Raw genomic sequence first — 27,850 nt, 5'->3', positions numbered from 1 at the left:
GTTCAACTAAGTTGAGTTTATGTTTATAGAGAATCAATTGTTCTTGTCATTTAACATTTTGTGGGGCGTCCTGTAATTCGGATTCTAGTTTCTTGATTGTTTGATATAAATTGTTTTGTTGAGCATGTTTTTCTTTTATTTTTTTGTGCAGTGTAAGATATTATATTTCCCTCTATGACGGCTTTCATGGTGTCCCATAAATTTTGGATAGTTGTGTCTAGATTATTATTTTCTTTAAAATAAAAAGTTAGTTCTTCCTTAAGTTTCTTTATAAAATCCTCATCCTCTAATAATTGAGAATCTAAAGTCCAACTTCTTGATTTTTTCTTACCTTTTCAATTGATTCTAAGAGGGTTGTGGTCTGCCCAAGAGTTGGGTATAATTTCTACTTCTGTCACTTCTTCTACTAAATCTCCACTCATCCATGCCATATCAATGCGTGACCATGACTAGTGGAGATTTGAATAGAAGGTAAATTGTCTCTTATCTGGGTTTAATTTTCTCTATACGTCTACTAAATTTAATTCTTTAATCATTTCTACACAAATTTTAGGTAGTTCTCTTTTCTTTTTTTCCCTTCCCTTCTTATTCCCCCCATTATAATCTTTTTGATAATCTGCTACAATGTTAAAATCCCCTATAACACAAATATTTTTCCTTTCCAGATCAATGATTTTAGCATATAGAGCTTTATAGAATTCTTTTTGATTGGCATTAGGGGCATAAATTACCACCAATAGATATAATTAGTTATTATAATTAGTTAGATATCATTAGAACTATGGAAAAAGAGGTGAAACTCTTATCCATTAACATAAATGGCTTAAACTAAAAGACAAAAAGACAAAGGATTCTGGCAAAGTTGATAAAACAAAATGCAGATATTATTTGTTTACAGGAAACACACATTTTAAAAACAGATGAAAAATATTTAGGTTGCCCCAAATTAGGGACAGTGTTTACGGCTTCTGCAGATAATGAAAAAAAGAATGGAATAGCAGTTTACATTAAAGAAGAGTTAAAGGCAAATTTAGTATTTACAGATCCCAAAGGAAGAGTTCTGGCAATAGAAATATAGATAAACTTTTTTTTAAAAAAAAAAGAAGGTCCCCTTCTTATCTTCGGTATTTCCAGCTGAATATATCACACATAGGGAAATGGCAAGAAAGCCTCTGTTAGCACTAGAATAGAGTCAACTAGAATAAAATGACTAAATGCCTGGACTGTATTATAGCTTAATAAAGTCCTAAAATCAGACTAGTTCCCAAGAGAAATTCCAATGTAGCAAGTGACCTGGGAAGCCTGATTCAGCATGTATAATTTAGTGAACTGGAAGATGACAGAGTTTTATACAGAGTTCTTATCCAAATAATTTACAAGACAGTAGAAGTAAGCACAAATCTGTACTGGCAAAGCATGAATTATCCTAATTAGTTGAACATCTGATCGAGTTCAAAATCAATAGTTGTAGGAGTTCAGCCTTAGCTGAAATTGTTCTTTCAATAATACCTGTCCAGTTTAGCACTCAGGGGAAAACAAACTAGATATTTTGACCCACAACTGTATTTGTTAATTTATCATAACTAGCATATTACATTCAACCACATATTGAAAAGGGACAGATTTGTCATTTTCCATCTTCTGGAGCTAAATAATTTAGTCCAGTAAAGGTCAGCATTGCAAAGATCATTCAAGGATTTATTCTTCTTCTAGACTGGGTAACTTTACAACAGCCTCTCATTTACTGAATTCCTTTTTCCGAACTTTTGATTTTGGTGCTGCCAAAAAGGAAAAAAAAACCCTGAGGTCACTAATATTCAAATCTATAAATGTCTACACGGATTAAAATGCTGATATGAGGTTTTTACCATTTGGATTCTCTTGTCTGTAGAAGGTTTTCAGCATCTCCACAGCTTCCTCGGATCGATAACCAGCTATGCACTAAAGAAATTAAACACATTGCTCAAAAATGCATCTTAAGTGAAGCTAGAATTTTCCAGTTAAGTCTTCATTAACTTTAAGTGGGAGTAACATAGCTTCTGTTGTTGCTATGCTGGAGTGTTAGAATAAGACTAGCACCTTTTAAACGTTGTTTACTAGGTAACTTTTAAAGGCAGAGGGATGCATGTGTGACTTTTGATTAGCACAAGAAGGTAGCACAGAACAAAAAAATGTGATCAGAAGAGGATTTTTTTTCAGCAGAACGTTTCATGGCAATTTAGAGGGACGTGGGGGAGATTTTTACACTCTTTCTCCCCCCCTCTTCATTTGACTGGCACAAATTCTTAAAGGAGTCTTTTCAGATAGCTATGACTGGAAATAAAATTATTTAAGTGGACGTATAAGTGAAGTGCATTTGCTTCTTTCAAACCAACTTAAATGTTGTAGCTCAACAATTCTCAAATTTATGCACTTCCGGTTTGAGCCTCTTCACGGACAGACCGAAACCGCGTCTGTGCTCACCGCTGGAGTGCCCTGAGCCGGCTGGTTTCGGGGCTAAGCCACCCCGTAGAGGTGGTGAAGAGGGGGGAGACTGCCAGCAGGGTTGAGGAGAGCCGCATCTCTCCTCCTCAGCTGGCCTTACTCCCTTTCCCGAAGGCGGTTGCAGCGGTGGTCAGAAATGGCCACCTCAAAGAAGAACTTAACCAGAAAAGAATGTGCAGGAGGAAGATAAGAAGAGAAAGTTTTGGTTGACCGAATTAAACTGCAAAAGCAACAACTAAGGTACCCTGGAATTTAAACTAAAAAAAAAGTAACATTGTTCCCAAAGAAGACTTTGAAGCAGCGAAGGAGAGAGAAAAGGGAAAGGATTTGTTTTTTCTTCTTCTCTCCCTTTCCCTATGCTGACAGCTAAGAGATTTAAATAAGAAATTTAAAAAAAAAATCCACTTTGACATCAATAGGCATTTAAGCTGAAAATAAAATGTCAAAGGGATAATAAAGATTTCTGGATACTTAAAAGCTCTTAAAAGCAGGAAAGGAGAGAAAAAGAATAAAAGGGCAGGATCTGGAAAAAAGGGAGAAGACTGCCTGTAATTAAAAGGAATTTACAGTAAAACCTCAACAAGACTTCTAAAAGATACATTTTAACTGAAATTTGGCAACAAAATAGTAGAACCCCAGGAAGAGAAAGTGAAAAAAGAAGCATGAAGAAACAGCTTGGGAGTATTTGGATTATTTGGTGATCTCTGGATTTTTGGTTATTGCATTTGAATGACTAAAATCAATTGGGTGGTTGTTTAAAAGTGTTTAAAATGGCACTACTTTTAGAAGAACTGAAAATGGAACTTAAAAGTACAAAGAAGATGCACAAGAAGGAGAGGTTCTTTTGGCTTCGTATTTCAATTCTTAGAAATGGAAATCTGGAACTATGAGAAACAACAAGAAATGCCTGCAGAACAAGAAGATTGGGACAAAGAAGAAGCCATCTTTAATGAACAAGTAATTTTATGTGGGGGAAAAAAGGAAAGGGGGCAAAGATAATGAAAAGTTTAAGATTTGAAAAAACAACCAAGAAAAGGAAGAATAGTTTGAAAAATAAGTATAATATTAGAAAGCAACAGAAGAGGGGAATACAGAAGAGAGAATTAGAAGTAGAGAGACAAGGGGGTAAAAGGGGGAGGGAGAAGAAGAGAGGGAAGAAGGAAAGGAAAAGAAGTTATAAAGGACAGAAACAAGATATGGAGAAACAGGGCCTATTTAGAGATATTGGGTGAAAATTTAATTGAAAAAGGGATTCTGCAAAGGTACATAAGATAGTATTGTTATATTAGAAATAATTTTAGAAAATATGAAACAATGTATGATTAAAATGATGGATAAAATAGTTATTGTAATCTAGTGAAATGTTTGTTAATAAATAAAGGAAATAAAACAAATGAGAGAATTGAATTAGGAAAGGATGGGAACATTTTAATTATTTAATGTTTTATAAAATATAAGGGAAGAGAAATAGGGGGGGGAATTAATTACGGAAAGCTTATAAGTGTTCCCAAGGAAGTATAATATTTAATTGAAAAGAAATGTTAAAGTTGTTAAGATTTTCGTGAATATTAATGATAGAACTGAATTGGAATGGAATGAGTGTTTTAATTACATATATTTATAATAACTTTTTAAGAATATAATGTGTATTTTAAGAATGTACCAAGCAGAATTCGATTGGAAGTTATGTATTATCTTGAATGTTACAACCTCAAGGTATATACTGAAGCTTAAATAAGAGCTGAATGGATAAAATTAAAAGATATAAAGGTGTCATACTCCAATTAGTAACTACAGGAGAAAATTTGTTTAATGAGAAAAGAAAATATGAAATTGAAACAGGACAGACAAAAGTATAAATATAATGATTTGAATTGAGATGAGATAATTAAAATAAAATTGAGAAAATTAAGAGAGGAGAAAAACTTTGTAAAAAATGTAAAACAGTAATAAGATATGGAATAGAACATAAAAGTGAGCATGAAATTGAGTTTGTGTCTGTATGAAGAAGTGTAACCCGGGACCATGCTATTTTCAAAAAAAGTTGCTTTATTTGTATTATGTTTTTTTGTTGTGAAAACCCAAATAAAATTTTCAAAAAAAATAATAATCTCAAATTTATGAAACTACACTTGAAACTATGAAACTGGGGTTAAAGAAATCTCAGAAATATGACTTTAAAAGAAATGTGAAAAGATAATCATGGATTGTTGGTTAGTAAGTCCACAGAGTGTTTCTGCCCAAAACTTGTTTTCATCAGTTTGTTTTCTCTCTTAATGACACAATATCCACAGATTATCCTCAGATAATATTCATTTCTTGAAATATGTAACCACATACACTTATATAAAACAAGATATTTTCAGTGAACAAGAAATTTAAAAAACATATAGTTAAATGAAGAACTGCTTTCCATAATGTTTGAAGATTTTTAAAATGCAAATATTTCTGCTCGCAATACAGCACCCAGCCAAAATGTAATCATTAGGTGAAATATCAGAAAACATTTATATGTTGATTCTTTTTTAAAATCTAATTTTATTTCTACAATTGCAATTTTATTTATCTAAGCATAAATAAACAAATAATTTTTCTTTTTCTATTTGATATTTAAACAAAGAATTAATTGTTATACAAAAAATCCTTCTATTTTCTACTTCCAGACTTAATATCCCTGGTATTATATAGTTAGGTGCATTCACTGAATCTACCTTGATTATCAGCAGTTACTCCAAAGTCTTATTTTTCTTATTAAACTATGAAAAATATCCCACTGAACGACAGAATGCAAAAGAACATACAAAGGGTTCCATATTAGAGAATAGCATTCCAGTCAATCATTTCAATTTTTTAAAATGGGTGGCTTAAGTCCTAAAATAATTTGTACACACTGTCTTCCAAAACGTTGATTTGGCTTTCTAGATTAGAGCAAGGTCTTCATTGCTACATCACTTTGATATATCACATTCTTATGAACATATAGAAAGCCACCATAATAAAGTACTCACTTGAAATGGTTCTCCTGTATCTGTTAAGGTAGCAGAAGAGATATCCAGAACTGAGCCACAGCCTCCAAACCGTTCATTTTGGCAACCATATACAACCAATGGGATTTATGCAGATCAATCAAGGCATTAACTAGGTTAGATAAGAAATCCTACACAGATAGTATATAATATACAAATAGTAACAATCCTGTTAAATTTGCAGTCCAGCTATTTTGATATGCCAGTTTTTCACCACCACCATAATCAATACAACAATGTGGAATCACAGCTGCCAGTTTTTTAGCTGGGTATTGGCCTTCTTACACACTGAGTTCTTCCCAAGGACCTAGGATATTGGACCATATTGGCATAGTGTATGTTCAGATCCAATCTGGGGTTTTTTTTTGTGATTGACAGATGGAAATGTTGACAATGCAGAGATTTTCTAAATGCGGTCCAATATTTTTTTGATATGCCAATAACCACTGAGATCACCACAGCAGGTTTATACCATAATCTTTTATCTTTGATTTTCAGTTCTCAATACTCTTGTAATCTCCAGGTCTTTGTCTTCTATTCTACTATCTCCTAGTATTGCCATATCAATTTTCCACATTTCCTTCTTTTCAACCACAGTTAAATCTGGTGTGTTATCAGCCAAGACTTTTATCAATTTGCATTTGGAATTCCCACAATATTTTAACTTGCTCATTTTCAACAACTGTTTCAATTAAATTTTCTCATCAATTTTTAATTAATTGTTTTCATGTGGTTTTTAATCATTTATGCTGTTATTACAGTAATTCTTCCATTTGATTTTTACTAAATCCATTTTCAAGTTCTTTTATCCATCCAGCATTTTTATTATAATCTTTGTGAGTTTCCCATAGATCTTGCCAAAATTGAATTATTTTATTTTTTTGGTATTCCATTTTTTTAAAAATTATTATTATTATTATTATTATTATTATTATTATTATTATTATTATTATTATTATCATCATCATCATCATCATTATTATTTACATTTGTACACAGTACTGCCCCAATTCCCAACTACCCCAAAATACAACATTAAAAGCAAAAAGCAATGTAGTAATAATAATCTCCTTTCATTTACAATAAATATATTCATTCTTTCCTTAGATATCTTATAACAAAAGTGATAACTTCTCAAGATAAAATATTTCTCATTTCCCCCTACTCGGACAAAAGATATCTCCCATGCATAAATTAAGGACAGAAATATTGATGAATTTCTTTCCTATATCCCATCAGCCAGAACCAGAAATTTAACAAAATGTTTTAAAGAAAAGAAGCTTAAATTAGCATATTCCTGTCATAGGAAATTTCCAAAATTTCATATACCACACAAGCCCTTGCCCTGGCTGATGTGGACTTGTCCCTGAATGTCAACCTACTTTTCTATCCTATCCATACCAACATTTGCTAGTAATAATTCAGAATTTGTATGACTCTGAATATCCAATTGAAGAACAATAGCATACAGGACCTTCTTTCCATGGTTCCTCAAGGTGGGAAACAAAATTAAGGATTAAGTGGCCAACATTTGGAGAAGGATACTCATCATTCGAAGTGCAGCTGCACACATAATACAGGGCTCAACTGTGACATATAATACTGTGTGTGTAAAAACTTCCTCAGGTTGCTTCTTGTGCTGTTGACACCAATCTAAGACCTGATCAATTGCTACCATTTCTGCATGGCGAGTAGCCTATGGGAATAAAACAAACAAAAAAAATTAGAACTGGTGCCACATAAAATGGGTTACTTTGCATATAAAGTATCCTGACCTTTGGTAAAAGCTTCAAAAACCTGGCTTTGCCAATTGGCCTGGTGCTCCAATAGGGAAGTGTCACATTGGAGGTGATGGATAGATTAATAACAGATCCAAACACTCCTGCTCATCCTACTCCCACCCTTCCCAACCTTTAGTTGAGTTAATAATTTATATAGCACTTTATTCTTGTTATATACATGCTTTGTGTAGTGTTATCCTTTTTAACACTATAAGCCGTCCACAGTTACACTGTGATAAGTTACGTGGCAAACACATTTAATAAAATAAATACAACACACACAGTGGTGGGATTCAAATTGCTTCCTACTGGTTCTATGAGAGCGCGCAGCACTCAAAGCCCACTCCCAGAGTCAGTGCTGGTGAGATGAGCTGTTTTTTTTGGCTCAGCTGAGGTACGGCAATCCGCTCTGCGGCGTGAATCAGCTGAGCTAAAATATAGGACACAAAGCGGTGGGGGCAGGTGGGCAGGGCAGCCAGAAGTGGTATTTGCCAGTTCTCCAAACTACTCAAAATTTCCACTACCGGTACACCAGAACTGGTCCGAACCGGCTGAATAGCACCTCTGAACACACATGTAAGGAAAAATAACTCTTGTTTTTAATAGAATTACAGGAACTAATGACCTAGGACAGGTTTCCTCAATCTACTGCTCTCTAATGTATGGAGATGAGCATTTTCAGAATTACAAGACAGTATGGCCACTGATTGAGAAAGGTTAGTTTTCCTTAGCTCTGCTAAGCATTGTATTCTCCATGCTTTCCATAGTTTGCAAAACCTGAACACTAATTTGCTTGAGGTAGTCCAGATTCTGTTTGGATTAAGGCAATTAAAACAATTCACTGAAGCATGGAGTGAAATATTTTCTTATGCCTGAGGATGCTTGTTGTATTGTACCAAAAGACAAGGGCAAGATTTTAACTCAATGTCTTTTAGAATTTTCTTTATAAGCGAAATAAAACAAAATAACAAACATGAGACTGACCCTTGTTGGAAATTTGTCACAATTTATTTATTTATTAGCTAGGCTTATAGCCAGGGGTGGGATCCGACAAGGTTAACTACCAGTTCGGTGATTTACGAGGTTCAGTGATTTACGATGTGCTTCCCTGCAGGCTGCCGGCGTGCGCCTGTAAATCGTCATCAGCATGCTGCGTGCAGAGAAGCAGCCTTTGAAAAAAGCCCCTTTTTCCTGCTTTTTTAACTGCAGCTGTGACTCGCACGGCAGTTGAAGTTGAAAAAATCAGGAAATAAAGGTCAGGTAAGAGCCCGGGTGGGCAGGTGGGCAAAAACATCAGCAGACATAGAACCGGTTCTATGTCTGTTGCTCTTCAGAGCTACCCGTTCTACAGAGGTGGACAGAACCAGTAAAAACCCACCCCTGCTTATATCCTGTTTTTTCATCAAAAGCTCAAGATAATGTTCACAGCATCCTCTCCTCCAGTTCTTTCTCACAACAGCCTTGTGAGCTGAGAGACAATAATTGCTTCCAAATCACCCAGGAAGCCTCCATGGCTGAGGGCAAATGATAGTGTCGATCCAATGTCTTCAAAAGTATACCATGCTGGCTCTTGGGCTGAAAGAGAACAACTGGCCAGGTAATTCAGGAAACTTTGGTGGATGAGAGTAGACTTCAGTTTTTGCTTTCCTAATCCTAGCCTGTCACTCTAAGTGATAAATCCTCATGGCTGTCATATAAGAATCTTCATACTATCTACTAACAACAAAAGTCCTAGTAGAATGGGGTACAATATTTATATTTGTGTAAAGCATCTACACAAATCTAAGAGTTGCAAATGGTTGCAATTCTTTTTTATAACGGATTCTAAAAATTTCCATTGTAAGGAAGAGAAGGTCAATGTCAACCAATATAGGTGAGATCTTATTTCACTACACTGATGTTATTTTATACAGTGCCTTCTGTTTTTATTTTACTGGAGCGATTCCAAAAGCCAATCCCAGAACAGAACAACAACAACAAAAAAAAACACCTGCAATAGCCACAGAAATTCAGTATCAAAACAATGAAGATCATCCCCACCTCCCCCCAAAAAAACAAAGGCATGGAGCTGTGTCTCTGCTTTACTTTCTTTTCCTTCTCAATGTCTGAAACAGGTAAGGACAAAGAGAACAGGAGAAAAACAGCTGTTTGATAAAAAACAGGATTGGCTACAAGCAAAAAATTTTCTCTATCTGTCAGGGATTAACTTTGTATTTTCTATTTAAGCTTTCCAACAATTAATGTAAAGAAAAAGATTGATCTACTAGTCATAAAAAGCAAACAGACAGCATAGGAAATGCTCTCATGAGCTTTATGCAGGTTCATGGATTACATCACCTGGTTTTTTTCCCAATTATGGCAGCATTTGGCACCAAAGTCTTTAAATGCATCTACTTTCATTTCTTTGCAATACTGTATAATCTACATCAGCGCTCCCTAACCTTTCCAGGTTGGCAGCCCAGCACAGGGGTTGGGTGGGGAAGAGGGGGTGGTTTTGTGCGCGGGGCAGGTACGCATGCACCAACACACAGCTTCATTTGAGATTGACAAGACTCTCAAAGCAGTTTATAAACTGCAGTCATATCAACAAAATAAAAAACAGAGCAAGAATAAAAATCATCAGTAAAATCTAGAACTTCCTGTACCTTTACCTCCTGTGGCAGGAAGAATCTTTGGAAAAGAAGTTTTGAAAATAATTGCAGTATTTGGGTGGATTCAAGCAGGTGAAGGGAGCCCTGAAGGAATTCAGGAAAAGGGGTGTTTAAACCAACCACCGTTATGAAATGTGCCTGGTATTAACTAATAGTATACCTTGTTTCAAACTAGCAGGATATGATCTCTGTTTTTGTTTATTCAGTAATCCCGTTGCTCCATTCTGAATTTCCTGTAGTTTCCAACTAATCCAAAAGACAGTTCAAAATATTGCCCATAGAACATTTACCCAAAATTGCATCACTTGGTCAGTGTATCACTTTCTAAGAAGGGTGATTTGTAAAACCAATCTAAATGTTTTAATAAAACATACAGTTACAAAATAAGAAATGTTTTCTGTTTAGCAAAATATGTACAATCTAAATATTTAAGGTTGTACTCTTACTGTTTTTTATATAGCTTATATATTTCATGATATGCTTTGTACCATAAATTTGTAAGTACAAATTGAAAACAATGGCTTAATTAATTCTTGGATATGAAAGTGTATATGAAAGTATGCTACTTAAAAAAAGGAACTGAAGATATGTGATTGATAGCAAATGTGAAGCAAATAGAATGCATTTAGCTATAATCTATTGTTATAATACCATCTTACAAATTAATTTTAATGTGAAGTCTTTCAAGAGATTATGCTTAGCAGGTGCCATAAATGCTATAAAACACTCTAGGGTGCAACTACAATCACTGCCTGAGAGCTGGCAGAATTCCTGACTTAAAATGCTCTCAGTTCTTATTAAGAACTGTTAAAATTCTCCCCTCATAAAATCAATTAGATAGAGTTCACTATTTTGAATGAATTGCCATGGGGACCAAGTTTTCATCATCTCTAACTATGCTGAAGACTTCTCAAGGAGTAGGGTTATAGTTCATCATCATAACAAACATGTATTCAAGTCAGATTTGGCAATTGTTCTTATTGTTATACTTGATCTCTTCCCATTCTTTGTAGATTAATAACCCAGTAATGGCTCAGAAGGGTATTCCGTTATGCACACATGAGAAAGAGATAAGAGAGAGAAAGAGAGACAAATGAGAAAATGATGGAGGGAGAGAATGAGAGAGAGGGAAAAGAGAGAAACAAATGAGAGAGAAACAAATGAGGGAGAGGGAGAGAGAAATGAGAGCTGGAGGAAAAGAATGAGACAAAGGGAAAAGAGAGGGAAACATGAGAGAGAGAAGGGGGAGAGAAAGGAAGAGAAAGAAAGAAAGAAAGAAAGAAAGAAAGAAAGAAAGAAAGAAAGAAAGAAAGAAAGAAAGAAAGAAAGAAAGAAAGAAAGAAAGAACTCTCTCAGACCTATGATGAAAGCAATGGCAAGCTAGATCTCTTGCCAAGAAAACTGTAGTTTGCCAGAATTTTGTGAGGATCTTTCTATTTATATATGTTGTACAAAGGATAGGATACTCTAAATCACTTACATTTTTTGTTTCGTTAACTTCATTCCTTCCTTTCCCCACAATCTCATTATTGTAGACCATGAGGCAACCAACAGGTACTTCACCATTCTCAAGCGCATCTTTAGCCTATCGATACAAAGTAATTAGCAACAGCACTGTTAAGAAGGATGTGGTGTCATATTTATCACAGATTGCAAGTTCAGAAGCACAATGCATCCAGCTGCATTTACTCCATTACAAGTAGTCTGGGACCGGAAACTTGGGTCAATAAGTGACACAAGACACTAAGTGGAAAATCATATGACTATGACTGTGCTTATGACTTAACTTCAGATTTTCTTTTTCCCACTCCCCAGCACTTCGGAATGCTCACTCAGGTGCAAGGATAATTAATAAGGGAATTGATTTTTGTATTTACATTAATTGTAGAGGAAAAGATTAAAAGCAAGCAAGTAGGCACACAATGGAAAAACACATCAAAAGGAATGCATTGGAAAAAAAACAGCCAGTGCTACCTTTTGATGTGTATTCTCACTGTGTGCTTGTTTATTCTCTTATAATCCTTTCCTCTCCAATCTCTCTTATCAGCCATAAATGAGATCTATCTATGCAACTATTTTTCCTAATACAAGAACAATAATATACAACAATGCTCATAAGAAACCAACATTTCTCACTGAATGGAACATACATAGCAAAATAAAGGACATATATGTTGGCACTGACTTCTGCCCCCCTCCCCATTCTCAAAAGAAAAACAAACCGAAATTAGTACACAGCAAGAAAAACGCCACACACAACTGTGATTTATTGGCTGAGCTATACCTGAATCAATAACTTACTCTGGTTCAATTACATTTTCATTTACAATGCCTTTGTTTAATCAGTCAAAGCAAATGCTACTCATATAATATGTTTAATCTAGTGGTTAAGGCACCAGGCGAGAAACTGGGAGATTGTGAGTTCTAGTCCCACTTTAGCCATGAAAACCAACTATGTGATTTTGGGCCAGTCACTCTTTCTCAGCTCAATCCACCTTACAGGTTGTGGGGAAAATAGGAGGAGGAAGGTATGTTGGATATTTTCACCCCAAGTTATTTATAAAAACAATAAAAGTGGGATAAAAATATAATTAAATAAATAAAATACTGTAATAGAGGGCAAAAGTAGACATATGGATAAAAGTTCTCAGGAAAGATAAACAGTTCCTTCTTCCAGAACAAAGCTTGTTTGTTAGACTATTGAAGGTGAGGTTCAATTGCTAAGGTTAACGCTATCTTTGGGCAACACATATTAATAAGGAACCGAGGGCTGGTAATTTGGAGGCAGGGTCATCTTTCCAGGGTAGGATCCTATTCATCACATGAATATTCACTCAAAGCCCTCTCAAATATATTTCTACTCATTTTGTCAATCTAGAATTTTAGGCTTCATGGTTAGCTTGTTAATAAAGGTGATGTTAGCATTTTAACATAGCAACCATGCCTCCTGTTAAAGTTCAGGAAACTATGTTTTTCTTTTAGCCAAAATATTTTTTTCTTTTACTTGCAAAACCTAGCCTTTTGGTAACTAAACAATAGGAGGGAATATTCTGTAAGTCCTTGAATACACTTTTAAGTTTTAAAAAAGAGGCAAAACCTGTCTGGAAAAGAAAGTGATGCAATCCATGAATTTCCCACTTGTTGAACATAAACCTAGAATCAAGGTTTTTTTCTATTGCTCAATTCTCACCTATAATCAATGTCTGATTACTTGCTTTCTGATATATTACAAATACTGTAAATGTATCATTTGTTTCTGTACCTCATTTAAAGATTTGACACCCCCCCTCCATAATAAATGCTTTTTGTTTTGCCTGAATTAACAGATAACAGATAATCAGAGTTGGAAGGGACCTTGTAGATCACCTAGTCCAACTCCCCGCCCAAGTGGGAGGAGACCCTACACCATTTCTGACAAATGGCAATCCAATCTCTCCTTGAAAGTCTCAACTGATGGCGCTCCCACAACTTCTGAGGGCAAGCTGTTCCATTGGTTGATTGTTCTGTCCAAAGGTTTCTCCTTATTTCCAGGTTAAATCTCCTTGTTCAGTTTCCATCCATTATTCCTTGTCAGGCCTATTATTTGGTGATTCATATTTTTGAGTGGATGAAGAAGCCTCTTTTGCAAAAGTAAAAATCTCTCTCTCTCAAATTCAGGGATCAAGTTCTTATCATCTCCATGCCAAACCTTGGATGCTTGAGTTTCTAAGCAACAATGTCTGCCATTAGCTTTTCCTTATTAATATAGCTATGACAGTTGGAACTGCACTTCCAAATAATTCTTCAGGTTAGATTCCTGCCGTTCTGTCTAAGGTGATGCTAGGGAAATTGGTTTATAAATACAATAATATTTGATAGATGAGGGGTCCTCAGTGCTCTCTGAGCTTGTTTTCTTGCCATATGCCACCATGTTATGTCTATCAAGAGCCATGGTGGTGTAGTGGTTAGCATGCAGTACTGCAGGCTGACTGCTGGCTGCCCATAAGTTTGGCAGTTTGAATCTCACTGACTCAAGGTTGACTCACCCTTCCATCCTTCCAAGGTCAGTAAAATGAGGACCCAGGTTGTTGGGGGCAATAAATATGTTGACTCTGTAAACCTCTTAAGAGAGGGCTGTAAAGCACTGTGAAGTGGTATATAAGTCTAAGTGCTATTGCTATTACCCAAACTAGGAAACATCATCAGTACTAGTCATGATGTTGTTACCTAATCTGGATAATGATCATCAAGCACTGTGATGTTACCTAGTTTGAGTAATGAAATGTCTGCAATTTTTTTCAGGAGGCAACTGGACTTTCTTGTTTTTTCTTTGAAGACGTTTTACTTCTCATCCAAGAAGCTTCTTCAGCTCTGACTGGATTGTGGGGAATGGAAGAATTCACATTCCTTGCAGACAGATGGTAATTTGCTCCTTTTAGAGAGGGGTGTCAAACGCGTGTCGTCACAGTGTCGTATTTCCCAGTCGAAATCTGGCCGTATAGAAATCTGTTGGCCAGGGGAATCAGGGCAAGAAATATTTTGGCGGATTGGCGACACATCAGGTTTATAATACAGTTCGCGCTCGGATCGGTCCTGCTTAACCCGCCCTGCTCGCCTTCGAGCGGACCCCCCCGGGTTTTAGAGAGTTGTTGAAGCATTTGGAGGTTTGTCTGTGTCCTCAGGTCACCTGGTTCCTATCGTCTTTAATTTTTTTCTCTGGTAATCCATTCATACTCCTACACCATTCAAAGGATGTTCATCCCAAATTGGATAACTAAAAATCTACAGAGATTCTCAGTCATTCAGGTCATGGTTGTCCCAAAGGTGCTTTTTCTCAGGAGGCAACTGCACTTTCTTTCTTTTTGTTTTTCTTTGAAGATGCTTCACTTCTCATCCAAGAAGCTTCTTCAGCTCTGACTGGATGGTAGGGAATAGAAGGATTTGTTTGTCTAGTTGTCTGCAAGGAATATAAATCCTTCTATTCCCCACCATCCTGTCAGAGCTGAAGAAGCTTCTTGGACAAAAAGCGAAGACAAGAAGTCTTCAAAGAAAAAAAACAAGAAAGTCCAGTTGACTCCTGAAAAAAAGCCTGGATGACTGAGAATCTCTATAGTAATGTCTGCAAGAATATAACCAAATTCAGAGAGCACCAAGGACTTCTCATTTTAAATCCCCTGGAAACCTTATTTAAGATGATCGGAAGAGACATCTGACCGAGAGAGAGAGAGGGATAGCACAAAAGATAACTCCCAAACCATTCACGGGTGGATGTCGCCCAGTAAACGCGTTTTCTTCCAGTATCTCCCAACTCCGAAAAGCTCGCAACCCTCTGTTTCCTTTCTTTCTTTTGCTTGCGGGACGACCTCTCCGCTCATAACCCCTTCGGTTGCTTCTCTGCGAGCGAGCCCTCACCATATCTACAGCTTTGTCCATCCAGGCCTCAGTTTCCCCCGCGCTCGCCCGCCACCTCTCCGCCGCTTCCATCTCTGTAGAGGAAAGCGTCGCCGCCGCTTACGGAACGGAAAGTAAAGGGCAAACAGATCCGAGGGGGAACGAAATGAAGGGCGAACCGCGGCCAAGCTGCCGGTGAGGTGGAGGGGTTGGGAGACTCGAATTGCGAGGAGGATGTGGGCCGAACGAAGCCGGCGGAGCTTCCTGCGGCGCGCGGGGGACGGGTGGGCGGAGCGGCGGCTTTACTGAGAATCCTCATCTGCCGCCGCCGCCGCCGCGATGCTGCTGGCCGTGTGGGGCTTCTTGAAGCGTCACAAAAAGAAATGCTTCTTCTTGGGCGCTTTCCTAGGCGGTGAGTTTCTCCCCACTCCACTCCGGGCATTTTCCGGGCCTTCGCTTGCTCTGCTGTCCAGAAACAGCTGTTAACAAGCAGCCCTACCTGATCCCGAGCGCCCCCTGCGCGTCCGCCCCCCACCTAAAATCTGCAGGACGTTTTCTGCTCGCCCCTTTTTAAGTGTGTAGGGTCTCCCGCTTGGGCGCGGGTGGGGGGGGGGGTTGGACTAGATGACCTACAAGGTCCCTTCCAACTCTGATTATCTGTTATCTGAAGTTTAGCTTCGTTTTATCCAGAAGTCAGCCCACTATGCCGAGTGGGCTTTCTCCTAAGCAAAGGGTGCATAAGGATTGCCACCTTAACTCCTGGTTAATTTACCCATTTTCTTCTTCGTTCTTGGTATGTTCACCTATGTTGGCTAAAAATCCCATCCTCTTGCTCCAGGGGTCGATATGGTAAGAGTTTCCTCCTACTGACCCCCACTTCCCTCTTTTCAAGACTGTCTTTCTTGCTCCTTGTTGTACATATCTTGATATTTCTTCCTTTTTAACATTGATATCTAAATAAATATACTATGGTGAATTCATTTATATATCATTTGTTACAGCAAACCAAGTTAAAATAAACTCAAGCAATAATGAACAGAAGATTCAAGCATATGCTTACCTGAGCTCATATTTGCCAGTTTTGGCTTGAATGTTTCCCCCTTTTTAGATAAGAGTTACAAACCAAGTAAATTTAGCTGTAATTCCCAGAGCATTATCTTTAGTAAAAGAAGAAGAAATAACTTCTTGTTGATCATTTGGCTCTGGAAAATAAGTGGCAGATTTATGGGGCCTTGTACAAATAGGACAACGAAAGAAAGGATGAGAGAGCTAGTCACGTTTGCTGGGCCTGGGTGAAAGCAATGTTTCAAAACCTGTCTTGAAGCACTGTTAATGGTAGTAGTTGCTTTTGCAACTGAGTTTAAAATCTCCTCTCACTAGAAGATTCTGAATTCATAAATATATTTCATTGAATGGGAAATTGTAATTAAAAGAAACCAAGTTGCCAGCTTAGTATAAATAAATAATGAAATGGAAACTGATACATTGTACAACAGAAGAGTGCTTGATTAAGAAATGCTTAGTTAAGAATTTATCTTGCCTGAAAAGTTCCCCCAATGGAGATGTAGAGCCTACTGATGAAAGAGATTCAAGTTCAGACAGGTTCTTTAATTGGTTCACATGTTCTGGATCAACCTCCCTCTTCATTTACAATTACATGAACAGACTTGTACAATACTTTCTTGTTTCAAGTGTATCTTGTCACCCACTTGAGAAAGTAACTTTTTTTTCCTAAATACAGAAGCTTCACTCCATGGTCTTGCCAAATGCAGTTCTTTCTTTAATGCTTCTCTCGATGTATATTATTCTTGAGCTGATCAACCATATCCCAAATTGTCAGTAGCTTGGTATTTCAGAGAATGTAGTGTGATATGTATGTATGTATGTCTTTTGTAGGGGTTTATGTACTCGGAAAATATGGTCAGAAAAAAATGAAAGAAATTCAAGAAAGAGAAGCAGCAGAATATATAGCACAAGCAAGAAGGCAGTATCATTTTGAAAGTAACCAGAGGACTTGCAATATGACAGGTAAGGTAGTACTGTAGCTATTTTGTTTGTCAAAGAAATCAAAGTCTGAAGCTCACTGTCTGTCAAATTCCCTTTTTTTCAGTACTTGTTTTAACATCTAACTCTTGTTTCTTTAATGAAACAATTGCTGCAGATTAAATAATGTTTAGAACAATGTTTGCTAACTTGGGCAGCTCATCAAAACATAACTACCATAAATACAAACAGATTTATAAGCTATTTTTTTCTATTTCTAAATTGTTAATTGACTATAAATCATAACTGAGCGGAGGCAAAATATGATTAGTCTTAACAGTAGTTTGGTACTATGTTTGAACTAAATCGGTACTGTTAGTCATACCAATACGGACAGGTTAGTATAATAAATAGGATTCAGAAAGTCGTATGTCTAGTTCTGCATTTTCAGGAGGGCTCTTTTTTTTTAATCAGTAGTGTGTAATCTCACATAGCAGATTCCTTTTGAAACTGATGGGCTGTCAGTGATCCTTACATTTACAGTTTTCTAAAGGTTATTTTAAATAAGCCTTAAATATTTCTACCAATGTTATGTTATAGAGATCTTTACATCCAGTTTTACAGTAACATCCTCACTGTTATAATCAAGTTATTATTTTTACTTTGTTAATGATGCTCCATACCTTCTAATAATTCTTATCATCTGCTTTTTAGTACTATCAATGCTTCCAACATTAAGAGACACTTTGATGTATCAGCTGAATTCTGAGAGTCTCACTTCCCTGCTGAAAAACAAGTAAGCATAAACTGTCAAGAGATGATAAGTGCACCAACGTGCCTACTGTCCCTGTCCTATTGTTTCTTTTTATTTTTCTTGCATGTATCCATTTCATGTATTCATAACTATGTTTATACTTATGCCTGTTATCTTATAATCGCTTGACAAAATAAATAAAATAAAAATAAATAGTTTGTTTTGAATGCCTGTCCTTTAGGTTTTAGTAGTATGTATGTACATAATGTTAGCATGCACAAACGATTTGTATTCTGTAACAAAACACTCTACCCATGTTTCCCTGAAAATAGGACTGGGACTGATATTTTGGGGGGCTCCAAAATAAGCACTAGGGCTTGCTTTCAGGGATGTCTTATTTTTTTCCCATGTATGAGAGGCCCACTTCTGCTTGCTAGTGGCTGCAACGGGGCAAACCGCATGGCATGCCAGTGCTGCTGTAGCAAGGCAAGGGGGTGGAAGTGCCCCATATGCCCTGCGCCAGCTTACCTCAGGGCCCCACAGCCAGACCATCATGCCCCAACACCTGTATCTTGTTGCAGCAGCTCCAGCAGCCCCATCCAGCAGGACCCAGTGTGGCCACCAGCCCACTTCTTATTCTTGTTCATGGCCACAACAGAGCAGGCAAGCCAAGAGACGGTGGGGCAGAGTGGGGGGGTGGCTATGGGAGGCTTGTCTTTGTGTCTCTCAGCTTTCCTGCAGCTGCGCAGCGCATCAGGATCGCTTGCCTTCTCCCCCACGCCTCTGCCTCCATCTGCTGCCAATACCGCTGTGCAAAGGTGAGCATCCTGCAGCCACTTGCCCGCTCTGGCCCACCAACTCTTTGCTCTCCTACGTCCCATGTGGCATGTCTGGATCTCATGCCACCCCCACCCCCCACTTGCTACTTGGACAGGTAATCAACTCACCGGTGATATGCAAGCTGAGGCTGCTGCCAAACACCATCAACCCCTGCCACCTCTGGTACTGACCACGTCCCCCCACTGACGACCTTAACTAGGGCTTATTTTGGAGTAGGTCTTATTTTTGGAGAAACTGGTTAAAGTGTTTTCTTGCCAAAGTCATGTAAGATTTAAATAGCTTATCGTGTACTATATGAATTGACTTTAAGGGAGGAAAACGTTGCCATTAAAGTGTCTGAATCCTTTTTTTCATGCTATTGCACGAAACTCCTAGATGATTCTGCGTTCTGGTTAAATTACTTTTTTTTTAACATGTCTTCTGAAATATTTATTACCAAGGCAACCTAGGGCTACACATTTGTATTTTTTTCAGCATCACAAATACAGATTTATTCCAGTGCTATATGAGCAATCGTGCTTATGCAGTTGAACTTCTGTTCCTTTCCAATGTGCACAGAAGAATGGGTAGGATTAAGAATCCATTCTGTTGATGGAACAGCGTCTCTCAACTGAATGGCATCATTGCATAAGCTCCTGTGCTTTGCAAACATTCTCTTTATTACAGTATCACTTTCCAAAATCCCAGCATTTATTTTCTCCTTCATCATATTTTTATGCTTGATTTTTTTTTTGTTTGAAGTGGACTGAAATGGAGCTCTTCAATTAATTATAAATGTGTTTATTCTTTCTGTAGGCCAGCCAATAAATTAGAAATATGGGAAGAATTGAAGATTATAAGTAAGTCAAATGAACCATTGTGCTTGTGATCCATTGAGCCTCTTTAGGTATACATAGAATGAAACTTTTCTTTCTTCAGTATTACACTTTCTGGCTACTGTGCTTCAAGCACTATTCCAATGAACATTATGATTTGTCATGAAGAAAACACATTTACTCAAAAGTAAACCTTACTGTTTGTTAAGTGGAAATGTTGAATTAATGTTCTGACCAAGGCTTCCTGAGACCGTAATTAATCACACGCTTAGTCCAAACAATTTTCTTTTTATTTCAACGCTGGGAATTATGCTCATTCCCAGCCTGTAATGAGTCCCAAACAGTCTCTTGAGATAAGCACCCACCTTTCTGTCCTTTGAATTGCTGCCAACAATTAAAGTGCCAAATTAACTGTAAAAAGACAAAGTCCACACAGAGCTTCAAGGTTTAATCTGAACAAAGCTAACAACGTTGCTTCCTGCAAAGGGTCCTGTCCCTTTGCTCCTCCTTTATGTCTTATGGGAGAGGCCAATCACCTCCAAGCGTTACTCCCGAGTCGCCCCTTTTGTCTTAACTGTTCTTGCCTTCTGGCAGCTCTGTGCACGCGCACACTGGGAACAGGCTCCCATTGTTCCTCTGCCTCACTGCTGTCAGATTCTGGAGGCTCTGGAGTCAGCACATAACTCCCAGATGTCCCTGGCCCCATCTCTGTATCAGACGCAGGACCCTCGTCCGAATCCTTCCCAGACTCTAGTCCGAGTCCTTCCCAGATTCCCGGACTGGCCCATGTTCCTCCCCACTGTCTTACTCTGCTGCCATCTCCGCAGGCTGCTGGTGGACCACAACAATTAATTTTGAATTCCCATATCTCTCCTGGATAAGTGATTTCTACCCTTAGATGTGTTGTTACTTTCCACCTTATTTTATTTTCTCTAATTTTAAACCTGTTTGTAATGTCATGTTTTTAAAAAAACAACCTATCTCCCACTACCTCAGCATTTACCACATAGCACCATTTAAAATTAAGTAGCAATCTCAGTTCACCAACACAAAGCACAATTGAAGTTTTAATTCTGTGTCCCTTCAAGCTCTTTCTTCACACTATTGTCAAGAGCAGTTGGGATGGTCGTTTGGCTGAATAGAAAATAGTCCTTTCCAAAGACTTGGAATAAGCAGGTGTTGTTTGGTGTTAGAGCTATCGTCCCAAGATGTACCCTGTTCCAAGTAAACTTGTCTTTTGCAATCGACTTATGGTAAATTTATCAGTGCTGATGGTGTACAGTGGTGCACCAGGTGTTTTGGGATTGCACCCAAAGTGCCTCTTACTATTGGTAGTATCTTTGCTTTCTTTTGCCACAGTCGTTCTACTTGTATTTGCAGGTGTTTGTATTTTGTGATTTTCTCCAGTTCTTTCTCCTTCTGTTCTGCTGTTTCCAGGTACTGCAACATCCACACTTTTTGTCTTTCTTGTCAACAATTTTAAGTCTGGAGTGTTATGTAGTAGTATTATTATTTAATATAGCTGCTTGCTCAGAAACACTCTTGCCATGTTTTTGTCTTATGCCTTCATTGGAAAACCTGCTTAGCTTAAGTTATTTCATCACCATTCCCAGGATGGTGACATGAACTCCAGCTGCCACACCCTCTGTGTATTATGTTAGAAGCTGTAGCCAACCTTGGAGTTGCTTTGTCCTCACTGTGATTCTAGTGGCCAGTGTGCCTTTCATCCAAAATTACTGGAAGAACTTATACTGTAGTGACTTGGCCTTTCTTTGTGCTAGGCTTTTGGGTGATTTTCCGCTTGACTTTTGCCTTCAGCAAGATTTTTCAGCACGTGCTTCACGATGCTTCCTCTTTGGTGTCATCTTTGCTACCTGTATCTCCTGCTTGGCCACACATATATATCTTCAGTCTCAAGAAGTCATCAGATTCAGTTATTATTTCACACCCTAAATCTTTTTCCTTTAACTTATATTGTACATCTGATTGTGATGTTTAAAAAGTTTTGTTGCATCAGCTACTATCCAATAGAAGCAATTTCACCAGGAGTCTCCTTAACACATGCACGTGATGATGTTATATTTACTTCAGTTCAAAATGATGTATTGCAATAGTAAAATTTATGGTTGTCATAGTTACCGGTAATTTGAACATGTCATAATAGTAAGAATAATGTTACATAGAATAAACATTCTGAAATTTTCCCTTTTGCAGTCCTTTTGGGAATTGTGTTTTCTTTGTTTCTTCCATTTTTTGCATTTTAAGTAAAATCTTTAAGCCCTTTGCTTCAGTAAATCCATGGATATAATAGCTTTTATTTAGCTAAATCTAGTACTTTGATTAGGTTGAGTTTTGAATTGTGCTATTCTTTTAAAGAGATTTTTAGAAAAATAAATAAAATTGAAATTTGCCCCCCAAATAATTTGTAGATGTATAAGTCTCCAAAAAGTACCATTACTATATGATTTTATTGATGAAATATATTATTTTTTAAAGATCAGTTCAGTATTTCATAGTCATTTTTTTGTTTTATTAAAGGTTTTACAAGAAGTATTGTAGCAGTATACAGCACATGCATGCTTGTAGTTCTTCTCCGAGTCCAATTAAATATTATTGGTGGATACATTTACTTAGACAATGCAGCAGTTTGCAAAAATGGCACTGTAAGTAGATTGTTTTCAAATAGATAAAATATCTTGGTTGAAAACTCAGAAAGGAAATCATACTTTGAATACATCAGTATATTTTTATGCTTGCTTAAGTCTCATTGAAACAGACCCATGCTGAAAATATTTATGAGAGATTTAATTTTCTAAAATGGAATGACGACCAAAAAGCATGGGATACCGATCTTAAAATACTTTCAAAAGACTATATTGTAACCTGGCACCAATCACCCTTTTCTTAAACAGTTTTTCAGAAGGACTGCAGAGGATTTGGTTGTGATGCCATGGCACCAATAAAGAGATGTGACTACAATTTTCATCTTTTTCATCATTTGGACTGGGAGTTAGGGAGGTGGAGAAATCAAGATATATTGTAAAATAAAAGAAACTTATCAGAGGATAGGTCTTTTGTGTGTCTTTGAGGCATTTGTTTTCTGGTAACATTTTGAGAAGTGGTTTGCCATTGTTTTTTTCCTAGGACTAAGAGAGAGCGACTGGCTCAAAGTCATTCAGCTGCCTTATGCAGGACTGGAATTTGCCATTTCCTGATTTTTAGCCTGATGCCTTTAAACCATTACACAAATCTGGTTCTCATTGGAGGTTTAATACATCAATTTTATTTGTAAAAAAAAATGTGTCGTTCTTCAGTTTGCTACCAAATTTTGGCAGCATAATCTTGGGCGTTCAGTGGCTACAAGAACCCCAGGAAGGCTATGGATTTGCCTGCCTTTGCTGCAGCTGTGCTTCCAAGATAGCTTTCATGTAGCTTTTAACGGGGGCAGGGAGGGGGAATGAATTGTTCTATTCTACTTTAAAAGATGACAGAGTCCTTTAAGAAGTACAATATCTTAGCAATTTTAGCAGCTACTGAAGAGGTGAAGAAGTCTGTGTTCTGATTTACTGCAAGATATGCAGGACAGTGTTCTTTAGGTAGAAGAAATGATACATAATATCTTTCTTCTTGCAGACACTTTTAGCTCCCCCAGAAGTTCAACAACAATATTTATCAAGTATTCAACACCTCCTAGGAGATGGTAAGTTCTCTATAAAACATTTTTACCTAAAATTATATTATGACGTTTGAACAAGTAGGAATTGATCTTCAATCGTTCTTCCTCTTCTGCCATAGGCTTGACTGAATTAATAAGCGTGATTAAGAAGACTGTGCAGAATGTATTTGAGAGGTATAATAGGGTCTTTTAAAAATCTAAACTACTTGGTTTGAATGCACGCTAGTAAGTTTAACTCTTCTCATTGCAGTGTTTCTCTCAAGCATGCCCTTTCCCTTTTGCAACTGGAACAGAAGCTAAGAGAAATTAGAAAGGTAATTGAACATCCTGAAGATTCTGCATCTGAAGAAACTGTACCACACTCTCAGCTATGTCATTACATGATGCCGGATGAAGAGAATCCTTTAGCTTTCCAGGTATTTTGCAAGTTATTAACAGCGGAGAATTGGTCTGACTCTGAACTACAATTGGGGGTTGATTCTGTATGTTTTCTGTAGAATTGGAACTTACTTTGAATCTAACATCTTTTATTTGGCTTCAGCTTTTCCAAATTAGGATGGGCAAAGAAAATTCCAGTGTGCAATGATTTCCTCATTTGTCACAATGTCTTTGTCAACATAGTGTATAGACAGTAAACTCTACTCCAGTGCAGTTCTTGAGTAGGGTCACAACAATCATGGTTGAATTCAAGATAAAGTCAGTTACACTAATTGTGAAAACATTCAGGTTGCCTTTATTCTCTCTCTTTCTAGGCTAATGAGCTTACAGAAAAAGATGTTGCTACCATTAAGTTACTTAATGAAACAAGAGATATGTTAGAAAGGTAAGTAGCCAAAGTTTGAGGACTTGAACCTGAGTTAATGCTAAACATCAACATCTTATGACATTTAAACAAGAAAAAAATGGAAATGTTAATAGATCAACTTATACAAATAACAGACAATAATTCTAAGACTCCAATAGCCTTTGTGCCGTACATCTCCTTCATGCCCTCAGAAACCTTAATTTCCACTTCTGTGTTGAGTAAATCATTATCATCACAGACAAGGGGTATGGATGGAGATCAGATTTACATCATTAGCATTGCAGACCTTTTTCTAAATTCATTGAAAAATTGCACACATGATCCAAAATGCAAGTTCTTGTGGATGTTGCTGGACCAAACCATAATTATTATTGTAACCAAATGGCCTGCAATTTGGGTACTGAAACAACTTGTTTATTGTCTGAGTGAGAAGCAAACGGATTCATACAGTAAAACTGAGGAGAAATGCATATAGTTGTTGGCAGCTTTGATATGAAAAGTGAAACAATTGCCTTAATTAGCATTTTGTGCTGATAAATGAAGTGGATGTTTCCATATGAGTTTACTGGCAAGTAATCATTTTGAACTATGATGTTGAGTTTATTTCCTTTATATGTGATGTAGGAGGGTGAAATGGAACTTCTGTCCTCCTGTATGTAACATCTATAATTCCCTAGAACATGTACAGCCTATGTTGTATAGCTTATGGTTTTGGGAACTGTGATTGAAAAGTTCAGTTTGTGCATGAAAAGGCAGCATGATACAACTTTAGTTTTTTTCCCAAGAATTATGAATAATACCAGGGAATATTTTCTTCATTCCAGCCCAGATTTTAATAGAGTTTTGACCAGTTGCTTAAATAGAGGATTCAGTCGATTACTGGATAACATGGCAGAATTCTTCAGACCTACTGAACTGGACATATGCCATACTGGCTCTCTGAACAGGTAAAACTGATTTTAATATTACAAATGCTCCCAGCTGTTTAGAGAATAGTGGGTTTTTTTCTATCCACTAAAAGTTGAATGGCAATTTCACAGTGGTATTTCAAGAAAAACACCCTTGCAAACCCTCTGAAAGAAAAAGTTATTTAAAATAGATGCATGGAAGATGTCCATCATGACAACTTCCACTATAGTTCTAATAAAAGTGTTTTTATTGTGTGCAGAGCAGGGAAGAGGCATAGATTGGTTGAACAAACATGACTACTTCGAACTGAATTATCCTATTACATGGTTTACAATCCTTATAAGTTAGAGTATTTTCTAGTTAATGTCTCTCATTTTGTTTTTATCGCAAGTTGTCAATTTAGGTAGAATTTAAGTAAAATGTAGAAAAATCAGCAACTTTTTCTGTTCCAGTCTAGGAAGAATCACATATAAATGGTAGCTCTTGCCTGTTTCCATTGCCAAAAAACTTTTAAGCAGGGGTGGTGTTAATATGGAATGTGTCTTTTCTTGTTTGAACATTTTAGTAGAATCTGCTTCTGATAATTCTTAAATTGGGATACTGCAGTCAGCTAATATGCTTGGCAGCCAACAAAAAACTGTGATGCGTATACTCAGCTCACAGAGAGATTGAGAAATGCTGAGTGTGTAAATGTGTTGGGATCGATCTATTTGAATTCCCACCTGCTTATCACTGTTGCATTGTATAGGGAGTTTATATTGCATATGTTCTTGCTGTCGATATTCAATATTTACAGTTTTATGGTGGCTGTGATATCAGTATATTGCAAACGTAATTAAGCAGACAAAACTTTTTCTGTATTTTTTTTCCCCTATCCTAGTCTTTCCAGTGCCAGCCTTCCTCTAGCCAAGATAATCCCAATAATAAATGGACAGATCCACTCAGTTTGCAGTGAAACACCTAGCCATTTTGTTCAGGTAAGAAAACCTTTATTTGTTTTAAAGTGTTTGAAAACAAGTCTACTCAAACCTGCTTGAAAATAAGTCTGACTTAGTTTGGTAAGATTTATTCTTAGGTAAGTGTCTATTAGTCTATTTTAAAATTATATATCATTCTTGCTAAATCTAAATTCCAATGAGTTTTAAAACAAAATTAAAATAACAGGAATAGGGAATATTACCTCAAATCATGAGATTAGGATATTCATAATTAAAGTGAGACATTTTATCGGCCTACTCTTTATTCTCATGACTAGACAGCAATAAAGGAGGAAAGCCTAATCTTTTTGATACAGAAAAAAAGTCTTTAGGCTTCCTTTATATTCCCACCCCTTGCTAAATGTTTTACATCTCTTCTATTTCATTATAAGTATTTTAATTTTGATTGTGCTGCGTTAGTGTAGATATGCTAATACTGCAAAGGTTCGATTTCTGTTCTTGATATCATGGTAAAAATGATATGCCATAATAAAACAGAGCAAAAACTGATCTGAATATTCTTTTTAGGACTTATTAATGATGGAACAAGTGAAAGACTTTGCTGCTAATGTATATGAAGCCTTCAGTACCCCACAACAACTAGAGAAGTAAACTATTGTTCAATATGTACAGAAGATACTATTTAGTATTTAGTTATTGTGACTATTCATTTTGATAATGAAACTCATTAACAAAGTGCAGTAGAATGACTATCCTTGTAAAGCAAACATTTTAAAAAATTCATTTCCAAAATTTTTATATTGGAATTCCTAAAGCTGAGTAAAGTAATTATTAATATTTAAAAAATCTTAGTGCTGTAAGCCTTTGCATTGAGGCAGTCAATTTTGAATAACTTGTTTACAAAAATAACAGCAGTGCAATAAACACTGTGTCAGCTGATGGTTTCTGAAGATTAATGGCAGTTTTTATAATTGCACAGACAACCAAAAAACCATGATGGAAAAACTTAAGTCCAGTCATTTTTTTAGGCTGGAGTAATAAATATTTCTGCAGTCCCTCTCCAATTCAGCAACTTATCAGTTGCTATCAGAAAAACAACATGACAGCGGGCAGATGGAACAAAAATAATCAAAGCCAGTTCTGGTGTACCTGATACCATTTTTCTCCATCGGTAAGTGAGAATGGCTTTTAGTTGAAGTTTTTCTTGGCACAAAACCACCATACAATTCTTGCACTACAACTGAATAAAAGGGGCTTTGATCAAAAGATCATCATATATTCCTATTATATTTCTGGTGGTAGATGAGTAATTATGCTTTTCTCTTTTTTAACCACCGAAATGTTTTTCTTAAGTTGACTTGGGGGAGCAGATAAGCAACCCAGCAGCAACAAGTTGGCTTTAAAGGTTTAGGTTCTTCGAACTGGGACTACTGACTACTACTATATGCTAAAGATCATCTGGTATCTGAAAAGTGCAGTGTTGAGCTTGCTGTATGAGTTTGGAGTTGAAATGTATTGTTTCTAGCAAAAATTATGTTTACACTGTTTATAAATGGCTATTGCTGTATACATTCATTTTGTAAATATTTTTAATTTGTATTTACTTGGAGCCCTACAAAATATCTGAATCACAATAAACTATTTTGACAGATTATATGCTGTCCTGATCAGTATTGTTTATGGAATTAGGAATTGATTGTTCAGATCTTATCCCCAGTTCTTTGAATATAGAGTAAAACATAAGATAGTTGCAAAGCTGCAGTGAAATCAGTTGATACAAATAATAAAAGATCTAATGTAACAATACAAGGTAACAGT

At 36.7% G+C, this 27,850-nt stretch overlaps 2 protein-coding genes across 2 annotated transcripts; one reads left to right on the top strand and one right to left on the bottom strand.

The window, feature by feature from the left end:
* Positions 1 to 577: 577 nt before the first annotated feature.
* Positions 578 to 15,438, bottom strand: ADAT2 (adenosine deaminase tRNA specific 2). The gene is made up of 6 exons (XM_026666203.2): positions 15,334 to 15,438; positions 11,423 to 11,527; positions 7,056 to 7,206; positions 5,493 to 5,599; positions 1,869 to 1,941; positions 578 to 1,778 (listed from the first exon to the last, which is right to left on the bottom strand). The coding sequence occupies exons 1-6, from the start codon at positions 15,403 to 15,405 to the stop codon at positions 1,738 to 1,740; spliced, it is 549 nt and encodes a 182-aa protein (XP_026521988.1). The 5' UTR covers positions 15,406 to 15,438; the 3' UTR covers positions 578 to 1,737.
* Positions 15,439 to 15,524: 86 nt separating this feature from the next.
* Positions 15,525 to 27,686, top strand: PEX3 (peroxisomal biogenesis factor 3). The gene is made up of 12 exons (XM_026666201.2): positions 15,525 to 15,724; positions 17,209 to 17,340; positions 18,010 to 18,091; positions 19,685 to 19,728; positions 22,243 to 22,367; positions 23,338 to 23,404; positions 23,500 to 23,554; positions 23,631 to 23,796; positions 24,133 to 24,203; positions 25,010 to 25,132; positions 25,975 to 26,071; positions 26,600 to 27,686. The coding sequence occupies exons 1-12, from the start codon at positions 15,652 to 15,654 to the stop codon at positions 26,681 to 26,683; spliced, it is 1,119 nt and encodes a 372-aa protein (XP_026521986.1). The 5' UTR covers positions 15,525 to 15,651; the 3' UTR covers positions 26,684 to 27,686.
* Positions 27,687 to 27,850: the final 164 nt, after the last annotated feature.

Source organism: Notechis scutatus, chromosome 1 (assembly GCF_049901735.1).
Source record: "Notechis scutatus isolate UNSWTSFEM ecotype Mainland chromosome 1, rNotScu1.2, whole genome shotgun sequence".
NCBI lineage: Eukaryota > Metazoa > Chordata > Lepidosauria > Squamata > Elapidae > Notechis > Notechis scutatus.
This window is presented reverse-complemented; position numbering and strand designations above follow the sequence as displayed.

Bases quoted from the DNA above. Each gene is read 5' to 3' on its own strand.
- PEX3 (XM_026666201.2), top strand. From the start codon at position 15,652: ATGCTGCTGGCCGTGTGGGGCTTCTTGAAGCGTCACAAAAAGAAATGC. The intron at 23,555-23,630 runs GTATAATAGGGT...TTCTCATTGCAG, and splicing joins GTGCAGAATGTATTTGAGAG to TGTTTCTCTCAAGCATGCCC. The intron at 26,072-26,599 runs GTAAGAAAACCT...TATTCTTTTTAG, and splicing joins CACCTAGCCATTTTGTTCAG to GACTTATTAATGATGGAACA.
- ADAT2 (XM_026666203.2), bottom strand. From the start codon at position 15,405: ATGGAAGCGGCGGAGAGGTGGCGGGCGAGCGCGGGGGAAACTGAGGCC. The intron at 5,600-7,055 runs GTATCCTTCTCC...ATTGATCTGCAT, and splicing joins AGCTGCACTTCGAATGATGA to AAATCCCATTGGTTGTATAT. The intron at 1,779-1,868 runs GTAAAAACCTCA...CCTTTTTGGCAG, and splicing joins CAGACAAGAGAATCCAAATG to CACCAAAATCAAAAGTTCGG.